This window comes from Mesoplodon bidens, assembly GCF_964165515.1.
Source record: "Mesoplodon bidens genome assembly, chromosome: 7".
Classification (NCBI taxonomy): domain Eukaryota; kingdom Metazoa; phylum Chordata; class Mammalia; order Artiodactyla; family Ziphiidae; genus Mesoplodon; species Mesoplodon bidens.
This window is the reverse complement of record NC_138164.1, coordinates 25,453,548-25,473,316: the sequence shown is the minus strand read 5'-3', so window position 1 is coordinate 25,473,316 and position 19,769 is coordinate 25,453,548. Positions and strand designations below refer to the sequence as shown.

At 35.1% G+C, this 19,769-nt stretch overlaps 1 protein-coding gene across 1 annotated transcript in view; it reads left to right on the top strand.

Moving 5' to 3' along the window:
• Positions 1–19,769, top strand: part of GUCY1A2 (guanylate cyclase 1 soluble subunit alpha 2) — a gene marked incomplete at its 5' end in the record, with an annotated part of 427,337 nt that overhangs the window by 190,283 nt on the left and 217,285 nt on the right. Inside the window, one exon of the mRNA XM_081239600.1 lies at positions 11,662–12,147. Within this exon, the coding sequence (XP_081095726.1) occupies positions 11,662–12,147 (486 nt within the window). The remainder of the gene's footprint in view (positions 1–11,661; positions 12,148–19,769) is intronic.

Below are 19,769 nucleotides of genomic sequence, written 5' to 3'. Positions count from 1 at the left end.
TGAAGTCTCTATTTCCTTTGGGGCTCTCGAAATTAAGCCCCATTGGAATTCACAGCAAATGCTCTGGGGGATCATCTTCCTGGTGCAACACCCCTTGTCTGGGGGGTCTGAGGTGGGGCACAGAACTCTCACTCCTGTGGGAGCACCTGTACAATATAATCATTCTCCAAGTTGTGGGCTGCCCACCTTGGGAAATAGGATTTGATTATATCTTAAGTCAACCTCTCCTACTCATCTCATTATGGTTCCTCCTTTATGTCTTTAGTTGTAGAAGATCTTTTCTGGCAGGTTCCAGTCTTTTTAAGCGATGGTCATTCTGCAGATAGTAGTGATTTTGGTGTGCTCATGAGAGGAGTTGTGCTCAGGGTCTTTCTACTCCACCGTCTCAGACGCCTTCTTACTGGTGTCCTTATAAAGTCTGAAAATTTGGACACAGAGACTGTCATGTACACAGGGAGAGTACCATGTGAATATTATGCTGCCACAAGCCAGAAGCTAGGAGAGAGGTATTCATGGCCCCACCAAAATTTGATCTTGGGCTTCTAGTTTCCAGAACTAAGGTAATAAATTTCTGTTGTCCAAAGCACTCATTCTGCATTAATTTATTACAGTAGCCCTAGAAAACTAATACAGCCTGTAATTCATTGTAATTAAACATTAATTGTCTGTAAGGCAATAGTAGATGATGAGCTAAAGCATTCTAAAACTACTCATAGCAACCACAAGCCAAGCAGTTTTATTTAACATATACATGTTTATTATTTACCATTGACTATTCTGAGTACTTTGTAAATATTTATCAGTATGTATCCAAATAGCAATACTATTAGGTAGGTTTATTTATTATTTACATTTTAAAGGTGTGGAGTCAAGTTTGGTCATGCCATCTAATTCCCAAGAGTAGGAAAACATTCAAGCAAACATTACATGACAGTGCAGAGATTCTTGGGCCTGATATATAAGAATTTCCTGAGGGTTTCCCATAACACATGTACACATGTGCAGTTTTTAGGAGTCCATTTTTGGTAAGAATGAAAGATGTAGGAAAAGGACATACCTAAGGTGAGACCACCCATGTTCTAGTCCCATCTCTATGTTTCCTTAGCCATAGACCTTGGACACATCACTTAACTTTTTTCAGTCTCCATTCTTATACTTGCTCAAATTAAGTGGGTTACTGTAAAATTAAATCAGAGGCTATATTTAAAATTGAAAATAAACATCAAAAAAGGAATGAAGTCTCTAATGCATAATTTGCCCTGAAGACTTTCATTTTTTGAAGGAGTATTCCCTCAATACCCCCAAATAAATGTATTAATTTCTATACTGTTTGTGAACATTTGCATATAAGAAACCATTTAAATTATTTACAGTATACTTAAAAGGCTTTGACAACATCTTACTGGAATACAAGATACACATGCAATCGAGTTTCAGTAGGATAAAAAATTGATGTGAAGTTCTAATTCATGATGATTCATATTGGATAAGTATAAAACCAACCAGGTCTTTAAGCAAAGCTTTAGATTCACACTTACAGATTCAACTCTGTATTAATCTCAGGACTCTTCTTTAATTCACTGATAGCATAGCACTTTAAATGGGAATGATATTAATTAGAATGATAGTGAATATAATCGGGTTGGATAAGAAAGAATCATGGTTGATTCTTTTCACCTAAGTCCTAGCATGAAGTAGGTGTAAGCCTAGATAGAGCACACCTCAAGCATGTGAAAAGAGATGGCTGAAACTGATCTTTTACAGGATCTGGTATATTAGTCAAGGTTAATAATGCTAGCTGCTATAATAATCTTCAAATCCCAGTCCATTAACTATGTAAAAATTTATTTCTTGCTCACATGATAGATCTGGGGCAGGTTAGCTGTCTTCTGAGCAGCCCTGTTGCAAAAGAGACTTTGGAACACAGGTTCCTTCTGATTTCATCATCTTTGACACGTGGCCTTCATGGTAGTAGGGGAAAGAGTAGAGAGAGGACTGGAGAATCACAAGGGCTAGGTTCACATTCCAGTGATCATAACTCAGTTGTGTGGTCTTGACCTGACTAGACCCTGGTCATTCCCTTTTCGTTCTCTGTTGTAATCATACTGGACCTTCTTAAGGGCCCCCAAATGTGCTATGCCCTTCTTTCTCTCTGGGGCTTTAAGCTTTTCCTTCACTCATCTTGGAATACTTCCCTTGCCATATTCCAAGAACTATTACATTTTTCAGTATAATAGACAGCCTGCAGGACATGTTGCTTCAGCTAAATGCTATTATCTTGACAAGGAATTCTTACACATTGTTCAGTTCATGGGGAAGTTTACAAAGACAAATTCTGATAATGTGTGTCTGAGACATTTTGCCAATTTACGTCTTCTGCACATTTTTGGATTGGGTTGTTTGTTTGTTTTTAATATTGAGCTGCATGAACTGTTTATATATTTTGGAGATTAATCCATTGTCCATTGATTGATTTGCAACTATTTTCTCCCATTCTGAGTGTTGTCTTTTCATCTTGTTTATGGTTTCCTCTGCTGTGTAAAAACTTTGAAGTTTCATTAGGTTTCATTTGTGTATTTTTGTTTTTATTTCCATTATTCTCAGAGGTGGATCAAAAAAGATATTGCTGTGATTTATTTCAAAGACTGTTCTTCCTATGTTTTCCTCTAAGAGTTTTATACTGTCTGGTCTTATATTAAGGTCTCAAATTCATTTTGAGTTTTGTTTTTGTGTATGGTGTTAGGGAGTGTTCTAATTTCATTCTTTTACATGTAGCTGTCCAGTTTTCCCAGCACCACTCATTGAAGAGACTGTCTTTTCTCTATTGTATATCTTTGCCTCCGTTGTCATATATTAGTTGACAATTGGTGTGTGTGTTTATCTCTGGGCTTTCTATCTTGTTCCATTGATCTATGTTTCAGTTTTTGTGTCAGTACCATATTGTCTTGATTACTGTAGCTTTGTAGTATAGTCTGACATCAAGTAGGCTGATTCCTCCGGCTCTGTTTTTTTTCCCCCCAAAACTGCTTTGGTTATTTGGGGCCTTTTGCAGCTCCAAACAAATTTTAAGATTTTTTGTTCTAGTTCCGTAAAAAATGCCATTTGTAATTTGATAGGGATTGCATTGAATCTTTAGATTGTTTTGGGTAGTATAGTCATTTTCACAATATTGTTTCTTCCAATCCAAAAACATGGTATATCTCTCCATCCGTTGGTATCATCTTTAATTATTTTCATCAGTGTCTTATTGTTTTCTGCATACAGGACTTTTGTCTCCCTAAGTAGGTTTATTCCTAGGTATTTTACTCTTTTTGTTACAATGGTAAATGAGAGTGTTTCCATAATTTCTCTTTCAGATTTTTCATCATTAGTGTACAGGAATGCAAGAGATTTCTGTGCATTAATTTTGTATCCTGCAACTTAACAAATTAATTGATTAGCTCTAGTAGTTTTCTGGTGGCATCTTTACGATTCTCTATGTATAGTATTATGTCATCTGCAAACAGTGACACTTTTACTTCTTCTTTCCCAGTTTGTATTCCTTTCATTTATTTTTCTTCTCTGATTGCCGTGGCTAGGACTTCCAAAACTATGTTGAATTATAGTGGAGAGAGTGGACATCCTTGTCTCATTCCTGATCTTAGATGGAAATATGTTCAGTTTTTCACCATTGAGAATGATGTTTGCTGTGGGTTTCTCGTATATGGCCTTTATTATGTTGAGGTAGTTTCCCTCTATGCCCATTTTCTGGAGAGTTTTTATCATAAATAGGTGTTGAATTTTGTCAAAAGCTTTTTCTGCATCTATTGAGATGATCATATGTTTTTTTTTTCAATTTTGTTAATAGGGTGTATCACATTGATTGATTTGCATATATTGAAGAATCCTTGCATCCCTGGGATAAATCCCACTTGATCATGGTGTATGATCCTTTTAATGTGTTGTTGGTTTCTGTTTGCTAGTATATTGTTGAGGACTTTTGCATCTATGTTCATCAGTGATATTGGTCTGTAATTTTCTTTTTTTTGTAGTATCTTTATCTGGTTTTTGTATCAGGGTGATGGTGGCCTCGTAGAATGAGTTTGGGAGTGTTCCTTCCTCTGCAATTTTTTGGAAGAGTTTGAGAATGATGGGTGTTAACTCTTCTCTAAATGTTTGGTAGAATTCACCTCTGATGCCATCTGGTCCTGGACTTTTGTTTGTTGGAAGATTTTTAATCACAGTTTCAATTTCATTACTTGTGATTGGTCTGTTCATATTTTCTCTTTCTTCCTGGTTCAGTCTTGGAAGGTTATACCTTTCTAAGAATTTGTCCATTTCTTCCAGGTTCTGCATTTTATTGGCATAGAGTTGCTTGTAGTAGTCTTTTAGGATGCGTTGTATTTCTGCGGTGTCTGTTGTAACTTCTCCTTTTTCATTTCTAATTTTATTGATTTCAGTCCTCACCCTCTTTTTCTTGATAAGTCTGGCTAATGGTTTATCAATTTTGTTTATCTTCTCAAAGAACCAGCTTTTAGTTTTATTGATCTCTGCTATTGTTTTCTTTGTTTCTATTTCATTTATTTCTTCTCTGATCTTTATGATTTCTTTCCTTCTGCTAACTTTGGGTTTTGTTTGTTCTTTCTCTACTTCCTTTAGGTGTAAGTTTAGATTGTTTATTTGAGATTTTTCTTCTTTCTTCAGGTAGACTTTTATAGCTATATACTTCCGTCTTAGAACTGCTTTTGCTTCATCCCATAGGTTTTGGATCATCGTGTTTACATTGTCATTTGTCTCTAGGTATTTTTTGATTTCCTCTTTGATTTATTCAGTGATCTCTTGCTTGTTTAGTAACATATTTTTTAGCCTCCATGTGTTTGTGTTTTTTACATTTCTTCCCTCTGTAATTCATTTCTAATCTCATAGCATTGTGCTCAGAAAAGATGCTTGATATGACTTCAATTTTGTTACATTTACTGAGTCTTGAATTGTGACCCAAGATGTGATCTATTCTGGAGAATGTTCCATGCGCACTTGAGAAGAAAGTGTAATCTGCTGATTTTAGATGGAATATCCTATAAATATCAATTAAATCTATCTGGTCTATTGTGGCATTTAAAGCTTCTGTTTCAGTCTTTATTTTCATTTTGGATGATCTGTCCATTGGTGTGAGTGAGGTGTTAAAGTCCCCCACTATTATTGTGTTACTGTCGATTTCCTCTTTTATAGCTGTTAGCAGTTGCCTTATGTATTGAGGTGCTCCTATGTTGGTTGCATATATATTTAAAATTGTTATACCTTCTTCTTGGATTGATCCCTTGATCATTATGTAGTGTCCTTCCTTGTCTCTTGTAACATTCTGTATTTTAAAGTCTATTTTATCTGATATGAGTATTGCTACTCTAGCTTTCTTTTGATTTGCATTTGCATGGAATTCTTTTTCCATCCCGTCACTTTCAGTCTATATGTGTCCCTAGGTCTGAAGTGGGTCTCTTGTAGACAGCATATATATGGGTCTCATTTTTGTATCCATTCAGCAAGCCTTTGTCTTTTGGTTGGAGCATTTAATCCATTCACGTTTAAGGTAATTATCGATATGTATGTTCCTATGACCATTTTCCTAATTGTTTTGGATTTGTGTTTGTCGATCTTTTTCTTCTCTTGTTTTTCCCACCGAGAGAAGTTCCTTTAGCATTTGTTGTAAAGCTGGTTTGGTGGTGCTTAATTCTCTTAGCTTTTGCTTTTCTGTAAAGCTTTTGATGTTTCCATCAAAGCTGAATGAGATCTTTGCCAGGTAGAGTAATCTTGGTTGTAGGTTCTTCCCTTTCATCACTTTATGTATACCGTGCCACTCCCTTCTGGCATGTAGAGTTTCTGCTGAGAAATCAGCTGTTAACCTTATGGGAGTTCCCTTGTATGTTACTTTTCATTTTTCCCTTGCTGCTTTCAATAATTTTTCTTTGTCTTTAATTTTTGCCAGTTTGATTACTATGTGTCTCGGTGTGTTTCTCCTTGGGTTTATCCTGTATGGGACTCGCTGCACTTCCTGGACTTAGGTGCCTATTTCCTTTCCCATGTTAGGGAAGTTTTTGACTCTAATCTCTTCAAATATTTTCTCTGGTCCTTTCTCTCTCTCTCTTCCTTCTGGGACCCCTATAATGTGAATGTTGTTGTGTTTAATGTTGTCCCTGAGGGCTCTTAGGCTGTTTTCATTTCTTTTCATTCTTTTTTCTTTATTCTGTTCCACAGCACTGAATTCCACCATTCTGTCTTCCTGGTCACTTATCTGTTCTTCTCCCTCAGTTATTCTGCTATTGATTCCTTCTAGTGTAGTTTTCATTTCAGTTATTGTATTGTTCATCTAAGTTTGTTTGGTCTTTAATTCTTCTCGATCTTTGTTAAACATTTCTTGCATCTTCTCAATCTTTGCCTCCATTCTTTTTCCGAGGTCCTGGATCATCTTCACTATCATTATTCTGAATTCTGTTTCTGGAAGTTTGTCTATCTCCACTCCATTTAGTTGTTTTTCTGTGGTTTTATCTTGTTCCTTCACCTAGTGCATAGTCCTCTGCCTTTTCATCTTGTCTATCTTTCTGTGAATCTGGTTTTTGTTCCGCAGGCTGCAGGATTGTAGTTCTTTCTTCTGCTATCTGCCCTCTGATGAATGAGGCTATCTAAGAGACTTATGTAAGTTTCCTGATGGGAGGGACTGGTGGTGGGTAGAGCTGACTGTTGCTCTGGTGGGCAGAGCTCATTAAAACTTTAATCCACTTGACTGTTGATGGGTGGAGCTGGGTTCCCTCCCTGTTGGTTGTTTTGCCTGAGCAACCTAACACTGGAGCCTACTTGCCTCTTTGATGGGGCTAATGGCAGACTCTGGGAGGGCTCACACCAAGGAGTACTTCCCAGAACTTCTGCTGCCAGGGTCCGTATCGCCACCGTGAGGCACAGCCACCACCCACCTCTGCAGGAGGCTCTCCAACACTAGCAGGTAGGTCTGATTCTGTCTCCCCTGGGGTCACTGCTCCTTCCCCTGGGTCCCGGTGCACAGACTAATTTGTGTGTGCCCTCCAAGAGTGGAGTCTCTTTTTCCCCCAGTCCTTTCGAATTCCTGCTATCAATTCCCACTTGGCTTCAAAGTCTGATTCTCTAGGAATTCCTCCTCCTGTTGCCGGACGTCCAGGTTGGGAAGCCTGACCTGGTGCTCAGAACCTTCATTCCAGTGGTGGAGTTCTGTGATATAAGTGTTCTCCAGTCTGTGAGTCACCCACCGAGCAGTTATGGGATTTGATTTTACTGTGATTGTGCCCCTCTTACCATCTCATTATGGCTTCTCCTTTGTCTTTGGTTGTGGGGAATCTTTTTGGGTAGGTTCCAGTGTCTTCCTGTTGATGATTGTCCAGCAGCTAATTTTGATTCTGATGTTCTCGCAAGAGAGAGTGAGAGCACGTTCTTCTACACTGCCATCTTGGTTCCTCCCCCAGCAATTTTTCATTTAACATAATTCCCTACAAGTTTACCTAATATTTTGCCTAAATCAGTAGATGATTTCTTTGTATTGCTGAATAGTATCTCATATTTGGTTTAACCATTCACCCACCGAAATACGTCTAGATTGTTTCCAATGTTTGGCTATTATGAATATGTCTTTATTTCTAGTTTTATTCCATGTGGTCAGAGAACATATTCCATATAATTTGAATTTTGAAAATTTGTTGTGGTGTTTTTTTCATGGCCTACAATATGGTCAATCTTATTGTATGTTACACAGGTTCTTTGAAAAACATGTAGTCTTCTGCTGTTGGGTGGATCACCCTCTATCTGTAAATTAGATCTTATTTGGTGATTTTGTTGTTCTGATCTGTATCAGTTTCCTGTGGCTACTGTAACAAATAACCACAAACTGGGTAGTGTAAAACAACAGAAATTTATTCTTTCACAGCCCTAGAGGTCAGAATCTAAAATCAAAGTGTGGACAGCTCCTTGCTCTTTCCACAGTATCTGGAGGAGAATAGGTTTCTTGACCCTTCTAGCTTCTGGTGGCTACTGACATGCCTTGGCATTTCTTGGTTTGTGATTGCATCACTCCAATCTTTGTCTCTGTTTTCACACTGTCTTCTTGTGTGTGTGTGTGTGTATAATCTCCCTCTGCTTTTCTCTTATAAGGAGGACACTTGTAATGAGAATCATTAGTGTTATAATTTTTTTGCAATCATCACATGTGATTTAGACAGCTTATGAGGAGAAGGATAATCTATTGTATTTACCAGTATTTTCAGTCTTTCCATCCTTTTCTTTTTTCCCTTCTTGATGCTCCTTAGAACATTATTTCTCTTACTTCATTCAATTTTAAGATCTTTCTTTAGCTGTTCTGTTAGGGCAAAGACTTTTAGCTTTCCTTCATTTGCAGATGTCTTTATTCCCCCTTCATTCTTGAAGAGTAGTTTCCCCAATCATAGAATTCACAATTTACACTTCTTTTCTTTCAATATCTGAAAAAATGTACTACTTTCTTCTGACCTCCATAGTTTCAGATGAGAAATCAACTGCCATTCAAATTAGTGTTCCCTATAAGTAATGCATCTTTTCTCTGTGACTGTTTTCAAGATATTTTCTTTGAATTTAGTTTTCAAAATTTAATTATATGTCTTGAAATGGATTTCTTTGGTTTTATCCTACTAGAGATTCACATAGCTTTTTGATTCTGAGCGTTTATATCTTCTATCAGATTTGAGACACTTTCAGCCATTATTACTTCAAATGCTTCTAGGACTCCCATGATATGAATGTTGGATTTTTTGTTATTGTGCTACAGGTCCCTGAAGCTCTGTTTATTTTTTTCAGTCTATTTTCTTTGCTCAGATTGAGTAAATTCTATGGAACTATCCTCACTGATTCTATCTTCTGTCAGCTCCATTCTATTTTTTAGCCCATTCCCCTGTATTATGCTTACCAATTTATGAAATCTGGTAGATTTAAAGACAGTTTATTTTCATCATGTCTTATGCTATTTTATTAAAATTTTAATATAATTTAGAATGCAATAAAACCTTAGGGGCATGTTTTAATTTAATGTAGTTTTTCACAAATTTGTCTCCTCTACATAAAAATACATAGTTCCTGTAATAGTTGTGCATACTGCTAAATCAGTAAATGCAATCATGGTGAATATATGAATTTATAATTATAATAAAGCAAAAACAATTCAAGAAAACTAATTTATATTATTTTCCAATTAGGCTAGACCTGCATTTATGACAGAGACACAAATGCTCCAGTGATATTTGCCCAATTATAAATAAGGAAAAAATTCATTGATGAAAAATATTCTAAAATTAAGTTATGTACTATGTATATTATGGTTTCTCTTTCATGAATTTTTTTCTGTAATGTAAGAAGTAATTGATTATTTTATTCTCTCAGGCTCTGCTGATTCAGAGACTTCAAAAAATGAACTAATGCCATATATAAATCAAGAATATATTTATGTTTTGTTTTTTTGAGGTGGAATATAATATATTGCATTCAGTTTCTTTGTAAATTAAAGAAAAACACTCTTATTCATTACACATAGCAAATAATGTATAATATTGTTTATGCCTGTATACATATACTGACTTCATACTAAAAATAAAAAGGGAGGTGAAAGCAAAGGTGGAAAAGAAAAAGTCCATTTGTGGTCATAAATGTGGAGATTAATACATAGGGAAAAAAGAGAAAGAAAAAGAAAAAGGAAACACCAGTGAGGAAGATGAAGGAAACCAGTGATGAGAAAGAAAGCCAGGCAAGCAGGAGAGATAAAGACTGAATGAAGATACCATACTGGAAAAAAAAAAAAGAGTAAGTCCAAAGAACAAAGAGGAGAAGGGAGAAGAAAGTAAGATGTAGAAGAAAAAGAAAATAATTAGAAAAAAAAATCTGAGGAAAAAAAGGGAGAGACCAGATAGAGGTCTAAATCTACGAATATCAGAGGTTTGCTTTTACCTTAAATCATAAGAAAAAAAAATTAAAGTACTAATTTTTAAACTATGAGGTTGTACATTATGTGTATCTTCTTTATTACACTTATAATATTCTAACAAGTATATATCATTAACAAACCCCTCCCCCCAAAAAGCATATCAGGCATGTATGTAATAATCTGGAAATACTTTTTAGGACAATTACTTTCTTTGTATTCAAACTATAGCCTGTGGTCTTTTGAGAGCCCACCTTAAATTGGGAATTGAAGGGTCTTCTTCATTCTATTCTATGGGCTATATAGATTTGGCCCTCCCTTCCATACTGTGATAACTTCTTTTTATGCTTATCATCCAGAGCAGTACTAGTAAATAGCAAACACTCAATAAACACTTCAATGAATAAATGAGAGTATTATGTAAAAAATGCTGAACACTAGCAGAATCTTTATATAAAAAAGCAAACATTTCATTTCATTAAAAATATAACATGAAGCAAGGATTCAATTTTATTTCCTTATGTAGACTAGATCTTGGTAAATGGTGCAGGGGGAACAAAGTAAAACATTTGCAGGCTTACAAATCCAAATCTCTTTAGTTTTACGCCATATTTGTTCTATGCTTCCAATTTCATCAACTAGCCTAACTACTTCATGCTATGAAGAACAAAAGAAAATAAATGTATTGAACACATTCCATGTAGTTGGGGGAAAGTGACATAAATAAAACTGATGCACAGTCTCAGTTGGTCTACTTATAGGCTGTTCTCTCCAGGTAATTACAACTAGCTTCCTCTCCAGATGTGCTGAAATATCTTATCCTAACCCAAACAACTATATTTGCATAACCATATCCTAAGTCTTCCTTCCTTCCCTACTGGTGCTTATCCCCTCTGAGTGTTCCTTGGGGAACCAAGCTAAAATAGCATAAACCAGTGTTCATGAAGTTTTTCATTAAACATCAGTTCTCAAATTCTGCAGTCATATAGTACAGAAAGGAGGGATAGATTTAAATTACTACATCTTCAGATTCTTTATCTTATTAACTGAATTCCTTTAATACTGTCCCAACTTGGAGGGCTATTTTTAGCTTATATTGAACATGCTAGTTGATTGTTATTTTCTGGTAATACTGGCTTAATGACATCTAGTTTAATTTTTTTATTTTTAAGAACAAATGAATTGTCAACTAATCTAGTCAGTGCAAAATCTAATATATTTTCATAGGACTACAACTGGTGAAAAATGACTTACATAAGGGTAAACAACTATTTGTGTTCATTTAGTCTCCTGAGTATATACTCTTCTGAGTATTATTTTAATGACAGTTAAAGGCAGTTATATTGACAGATGGATTTATCCTAATTCTACTCTAACTAAGCAGGTTGAAAGTTTTTGAACTGGCTCATGAACCAGTTTCATGATGTACCTGGGTGCAATTTCATTTTGAATGAAAATGTTTTCCTGTTTCATTTCTCATTGATCTTCCTTCCTTTCCATTTGATCATTGTGTTAAGAAAGTGACCAAGTGGGAAAAAATAACAAATGTTTCTATTTAGAATCATAACTTATATTGGCTATAAATCACATTTAAATTTGCCTATGTGAATGCAGAAATTCAATAGAGCTAATTTCTTGTTCTTCCTCTCCATCAGACAATAAATTAAGTTTTGTGAACCTACTATGTGAATAGTGCTGATCAAAATTCTGTGTTAATTTTGCAGGTGATGGAAGTTAAAGGACAAATGATCCATGTCTCAGAATCAAATTCTATTTTATTCTTGGGTTCTCCATGTGTGGACAAGTTGGATGAACTCATGGGACGAGGGCTGCATCTCTCAGACATCCCTATCCATGATGCTACCAGAGATGTAATTTTGGTTGGTGAGCAGGCAAAGGCCCAAGATGGCTTGAAGAAGAGGATGGATAAATTAAAAGCAACTTTAGAAAGAACTCACCAGGCCCTAGAAGAAGAGAAAAAAAAAACAGTGGATCTTCTATATTCTATTTTCCCTGGTGATGTAGCCCAGCAATTGTGGCAAGGGCAGCAAGTGCAAGCCAGAAAGTTTGATGATGTCACCATGCTCTTTTCAGACATTGTTGGCTTCACAGCCATATGTGCCCAGTGTACCCCCATGCAAGTAATCAGCATGCTGAATGAACTGTACACAAGATTTGACCACCAATGTGGATTTTTGGATATTTATAAGGTAATGGGGTTTAGTTACTTATATATAAATAATTTTTAGTAGTAAATTGTCATCTTCATTAAATTACAAGCATACAATCTATTTCTCTTTTAAAACTTGATAGTAAATGGTGGATAATTTTAATCTAGAAGTATCAATATTTATACAGAATACAAGTATTTCTGCTCTATGAGTAAACTTTCATTATGAGTTTATTTATACTATTGACATAGCTAACTGTGAATCATGATATTGCTCAGTAAGGAAAAATTCTATAGAACTAGTACTCTAAATTCATTATTATCAAAAATAAATAAATAAACTTGCTGAAATCTAGGCAACTTTTAACCATATAATTAGTTTTTCCTAAAGAGTAGGATTATGATATAAAGTAAAAGTTTTATATTGGCAGTTAAAAAGAAACAGCAATTTATGTTAAAACATGCATTGCATTGTGAGTTAAATCATGGTTAATTGGTATCTTGCTCTTCACTGTCAATTAATTGAGGTCCCTCTAATTTTGAAAGAATACATGTAAATATTCCAGCTATTGTCCAAATAACCAATGGTTTTTAGTGTAAGCACCTTAATTTTCCAAGCTACTTAATGGAAGAGTTTTGAAAATGTATACAAGTCACCATTTGTTAGTCTAATTTGGCGAGCTCCTTATTAATTTCTTATTAAAATCATAGCAATATTTTGAGTGATTCAGCTTCATGTCTATGTAATGAATAACTGTAACTTTACATAAAATTTCACATGGATTGCAAAATGTCAGGGTGAATGGCTTTTTTTTTTTTAATATGGAGGACAGCAATTACTTTTAGTACAAACAAACTAGTGAATTTTAGATTTTTTTTCTTCTTTACTAATCCTCTAGACTTCTACTTCTTTCATATTATGATCCACACATAAACAGATTCATAAAGAATCTGTTTCACAATTTAGTTTCATATTATGATCCAGAGGGTGTTTTCATTAAGGTGTATCTCCTTTATGGAAAGATATTCACTAGTTCCATTATGTATGATATACAACCAATGTTAAATATTTTACAAAGCCTCTTCTGAGTGGTAAACACTCAGTGTGACATATGTATGAGGGATTTGCTTTGTTATACAAAATAAGAGTTTTTATAAATTATATTTAACTTCCTTATAGTTTATTTTTATGTAATTTATGGCAGAGGCAGCCAAATGTCTGATCCTAAACCAGAGACATGATGAGTCTATCACTGTCAATTCCAGAAGAGAGAGCAGATTGTCCTGAATTTCCAGCACTCTTTTTCCTTCAGACTTTGGACACTATTTTTTTTGGCCACCCTGCTTGCGGGATCATAGTTCCCTGACCAGGGATTGAACCTGCATGACAGTGATAGCATGGAGTCTTAACCACTGGACCACCAGGGAATTCTCCAGACTTTGGGCACTATTACACCAAGCTCTGCAACCACAATCACTTCCTTCTAAATCATTGATTTGCAGTGTTACTTTCCTTCAGCTAAAGTAGTCATATGTTTTTGTGGCTCTAAGTCTGTGCAACTAAATGAGCACGAAAAATAGATTCTTCTCTGGTAAAACATGGAAATCCCTGATTTAAATATAAGTATCAGTTTGGTTTTGAGAAAAGAAAAAATGTGATATCTTTTGAGGGTACAAGAACAATTTCAAGTTTTAAAAATACAGTTCATTTCACAGACATCAAGTCTTCCTTCTGTGGAGATAAGCTAGGACACCTCACAGAAAAAGGAAATCTGTGGGAATATACTGAATGACTTCAAATTTTCCTATATTTTATTAAACTGATAAGGTTCATATAATTATCAGCAAGTTTTAAATTGCAGAATGGATCTAATCATTCTCAGGTACTCAAGACTGCTTTCCATATTTCATATATATATTGAAAAGTAAACAAAACAGTTTGGTTCACAGATTCTTTTAAACTGAACTTTCTTATGAAATTTTAGCAATAAATTATAAAGTAAAATGATACCAGAGCCAGGTGTTTTTTTTTAATTTGTTTTTTTAATTGAATGTATGATTCTTTAAATCCTATAGTGCTTTACAGTTTTCAAAAGTTTCATAAATATGATTTTACCATCCCAATTTTGCCCCTCCTCCATTCACTCTCCCCATTGGTAACCACTAGTTTGTTCTCTATATCTATGATGTCTGCCTCTTTTTGGTTTTATTCACTAGTTTGTTGTATTTTTTAGATTCTATATATAAGTGATATCATACAGTATTTGTCTTTCTCTGCCTGACTTATTTCACTTAGCATAATATTCTCTAAGTCCATCCATGTTGCTACAAATGGCAAAATTTCATTCTTTTTATAGCTGAGTAGTATTCTGTTGTCTACATATACCACATCTTTATCCATTCATCTGTTGATGGACGCTTAGGTTGCTTCCATTCCTTGGCAATTGTAAATAATGTTGCTAGCAACTTTGGGGTGCAAGAATCTTTTTGAATTACTCTTTTTGTTTCTTTTTGATATATACCCAGGAGTGGAATTGCTGGATCATTTGGTAGTTCTGTATTTTGTTTTTTGAGCAACCTCAAAATTAGTTACTGCTGTACCAATTTACCTGCACAGTGGCTGCACCAATTTACCTTCCCACCAACAGTGTAAGAGGGTTCCCTTTTCTCCACATCCTCGCTAACATTTGTTATTTGTTTTCTTTTTGATGATACCCATTCTGACCTGTGTGAGGTGATATCTTGTTGTGGTTTTGATTTGCATTTCTCTTATGATTAGCAATATTGAGCATCTTTTCATGTGCCTGTTGCTCATCTGCATTTCCTCTTTGGAAAAATGTCTATTCAATTCTTCTGACCATTTTTAATCAGGTTGTTTGTATTTTTTATGTTGAGTTTTATAAGCTGTTTATATGTGTTGGATTTTAACCCCTTATTGGTCATATCATTTGCAAATATCTTCTGTGTTCAGTAGATTGGCATGGAGGGAACATACCTTAACATGAAAAAGGCCATATATGAAAACCCAACAGCTAACGTCATACATTATACTCAAAGGTGAAGAGATAAAAGCATTTCCTCTAAGATCAGAAGCAAGACAAAGATGTCCACTCTCACCACTTTTATTCAACATAGCTTTGGAAGTCCTAGACATGACAATCATAAGACAAAAATAAAATAAAAGGAATCTAAATTGGAAAAGAAGAAGTAAAACTGTCACTGTTTGCAGATGTCATGATACTATAAATAAAAAACCTAAAGATGTCACCAGAAAACTACTAGAGCTCATCAAAGAGTTTGGTAAAGTTACAGGATACAAAGTTAATATACAGAAATCTGTTGCATTTCTATATACTAACAACAAAATATCAGAAAGAGAAATTAAAGAAATAGTTCCATTTACCATCACATCAAAAAGAATAAAATACCTAGGAATAAGCCTACCTAAGGAGGTAAAAGTCCTGTACTCAGAAAACTATAAGACACGGATGAAAGAAATTGAAGATGACACAAACAGATGGAAAGATATACTGTGTTCTTGGATTGGAAGAATCAATATTGTTAAAAGGACCATACTACATCAGGCAATCTATAGATTTAATGCAATCCCTATCAAAACACCAATGACATTTTTTACAGAACTAGAACACATAATTTTAAAATGTATGTGGAAACACAAAAGACCCCAAGTAGCCAAAACAATCTTGAGAAAGAAAAATGGAGCTGGAAGAAACAACTCCATAGCTGACCTCAGACTATACTACAAAGCTACAGTCATCAAAACAATATGGTACTGGCACAAAAACAGACACATAGATCAGTGGAACATAATAGAGGGCCCCGAAGTAAATTCACACAGTTTTTGTCAATTAAACTGTGACAGAGGAAGCAAGAATATACAATGGAGAAAATATATTCTCTTCAATAAGTGGTGCTGGGAAAAATGGACAGCTACTTCTAAAAGAATGAAATTAGAACATTCTCTAACACCATATACAAAAATTAACTCAAAGTGGATTAAGAACCTAAATGTAAGGCTGGATACTATAAAACTCCTAGAGGAAAACATAGGCAGGACATTCTTTGACAGAAATTTCAGCAATATTTTTGGGGATCTATCTCCTAGAGTAATTTTAACAAAAGCAAAAAATAAACAAATGGGACCTTATTAAACTTAAAATATTTTGCACAGCAAAGGAAGCCATCAAGAGAGCCAGTTATTCTTAATGTATCTCCAATACTAGTGTGTATATGTATCTGGTATGATAGGTGTATACGGTGGCTTTGATGTTTACTCAGGCTTATGGAGGTTGAATCTGGGGGATCCAGACTGGGAAACACAATATGTGCTGAAGCCAGAGTAATGATATGGCCAGAGAGAGGGAAGGACAAATAAAGAGAATATTACCCTTGTTTAGGATAAAATGAAGTATCAATACATTATGAGAACTACATTAGGAGGTATAAAATTTAGAAATTCTCAATCTGACCAGCCTAATTTAAGGTTTCTAATTATTGTAATCTTTCCAGCTTATTTTCTAGAATATTTACACAGTGCTATTTTATACCAAGAACTATTTGCTAAAATTTTAATTGCTATTGAAAAAATCCCAAAGGTGACAGAATTTTTTAAGGATTATAAATCTGCTGATTTTATAAAATTCATTAGTATTTTGTTGGATTTAAAGTATGTGTAGAATTTTTGGTGGAATAATTATACCACAGAGATAAATAAGGTATAGCTCACTTTTGTTTTATGTTAGAAAAGTGAAAGGAAACCAAGTAAAGCTGAATGTTAAGAAAAAAGAACTAGAGAACTAGAGAGAGGGCCTCACAGGGGGCATTCAAAGTCTGTTACATGCAACAAGACTCCAGTCTCTAAATTTATTTTTTCCCCTCTCTTGACCTTCTTATTATCTCATGTTTTCCTATCATAAGGGAGATGATGCCGTGATGAATTATAATGCCAGAATTTAACTAAATTAGGCCATAATAAGAAGGTTCTGCTAAAATAATCAAGCTTCCTATAAAGTAAGAGATTAAGGAAGATGCTGTATATTTTACTGTGCATATTGCAAGCATTGAGAAAATTAGTCTTTAAAAATGCTTGACTGCTAAGATGTTACAGGTGTATGAATGCTAAATAAGAACAAGGTAAATTGAAGGAAACATGGATTATAATTTTGATCTCATAATTAGAAAAGCAAATATTCAGCAAATAGTCAACATATTATATAATATTTTGCTCCTCGTGTTTTATAGGGGGTAGAGAATAAACAAAATAAAGAACAAGTAACTCTAACTTTTTAAGTTAATTGTACATAGATAATAATAAATAATAACTAAATGTAGTAATAATAGTATTGGATGTTGAAGGAACATAATGTGAGTTTTGCCTCATTTTATATTTTTGTCTTTGCCAAGCCCTTTAGTTTGAAATAAAGGAGAAGTAAAGAGAAGGATGAATCTTTCTCCATGCTCCTCTTATTGCACTCAGCCAAGGCTGCAGTTTCCCAGTGCTATCTTAAATACACTCCTTACAGCTCTCACCTTTTCACGTGTAACACTTTCTTAACTTTCCTCCCGTTCTATAAACTGTAAAGTTAAGATTAGCACCTGGTGTATAGTAGTAAATGGACGTGTTAGTTGTCATTATTTCTCAGATAGGTAGATTTGGACATATGGGAGTGTGTATGTATTATGTGATTATTTTGTATGTTTTTGTATGTACATAAATAAAGTGTACTCAGTGCTTATTAGAAAAGAATAAAATATGATCACATTTAATACTCCATGACTAACATGTGGACTTGTTACATTATCTCCATTTTCAGATAAATAAATTTCAGCGAAGTTAAATAATCCAGATAATATTGCTATTGAATCAGAATTTGAACCAACACTTGTCTGATTCTAAAACCTCCAATTTTCCCACAAGTTTAGGCTGTGGAAAAAGATCTAGACAAAGATCAAATAATAGCAAAAGTGGAAACTGTTTCAAAACTATTTTACATGATCAGTAACTATAGTTGTACTGTCAAATGATAAGGAAAACACTATGACAACATAACCCAGTTCCATTTCCATCTCTTGAGTCACAAATAGTTCAGAGTTCTGAGAAGCTGCATCTTTAAAAGTTAGGGACTCTCCCATTTGCCATACTCCCTTTTTGTCAGAAACTAGCTAGCATCTTCTCCCTTAATTTCTCTTATGAAGAAGTAGTGTACCAAGGAAACAGTGGGATCAGTGATTCCAAGTGCAGGCAATAAGGGGTATAATTTAAAAAGAATGAAACTGAATAAAAGTTGATATTTTTTAAAATCACCTTGGCCAGGCAACTCTAAATCATGTTAGTAATAAAATACTTTCCTCTCTTGGGGTGGGAGTAGAGAGGCATTCCCATCACAAACTCCAAACCTGGTTTACAAATGTTTGTAGAGTTAAACGCTGGGTATCAGTGTCAGGCTTGGGTTGGGAAGAAAGAGTAGAAAGACAGGATGGGGCAACCAGGACATGCCAGGACCAGAATTTTGTTAGATCAGGGAATCTGATGTTGAGATCTAAAAACCAACAACACAAAGTTCATATTGGCAAGGGAATACAAGTATTGTAAGTCCAGGTGGAAGAGCTGAGTCCAGCAAAGTAGGAAGGAACAGAAATCCAGGCTCACTCTTAGGGAATGCAAGACCTTGGGACTGGACACAAAGATTATGGGAACTGGATACCAGGTAACAAGTATGAAGATAGGCATCAGGACAAACTTTGATGGGAACTAGCATCTTTTTCCTGGTCAGGAAAGACTTGGATCCAGAGGCTGCATACAACCTCCACTATAGAGTCAAATGGAAACCAAATATGGCAACCTCAAAGGAATATAGAGATGTCTACTGAGTCTTTAAATTCTAAAACAGAGGGCTTCCCTGGTGGCGCAGTGGTTGAGAATCCGCCTGTAGATGCAGGAGACACGGGTTCATGCCCCGGTCCGGGAAGATCCCACATGCCGCGGCACGGCTGGGCCTGTGAGCCATGGCCGCTGAGCCTGTGCATCCGGAGCCTGTGCTCCGCAACGGGAGAGGCCACAACAATGAGAGGCCCGCATACCGCAAAAAAAAAAAAAAATTCTAAAACAAATTAAACCTACAGAGAATCCAGAGTTATCAGGTTCATTCTATCCACTCTTGAAAATAAATTGACTGAATTTGGGGGCACTCTTTGCATGAATAAAATTTGAAAATTGCTGAACACCTTGGGTTCTGAAAATCTCAAAGACCAATGGAAGCACTTTGTTGACTTTATAAGCTCAAAACCTCCATAAATACAATACCAATAAAGGGCTAGAAAAAACATTAAGATCATGTATCCACTTAATTTATATAAATAGATGGTAGATATCCATGATGTAAAGGTTTATGTATAAGGTGATCAGAGTTCAGTTTTGAGTGAACTTGTTAATATCGCAAGGAAATTGAGAATCAGGCAAACTCTTTGGATTCAGACATCTTGGTGAAGACCACTTGGGCTTTGCACAACTGATACGCTACATTTTGTAAATTTGATAAGGACCTCTTTCAGACTTGAATCTCCATCTTTAACCTCCCTGATAAGAGATGAAAGCAGATGTTTCTCATTTAAAGTTACAAGGCTACAGAACACTATGCCTCA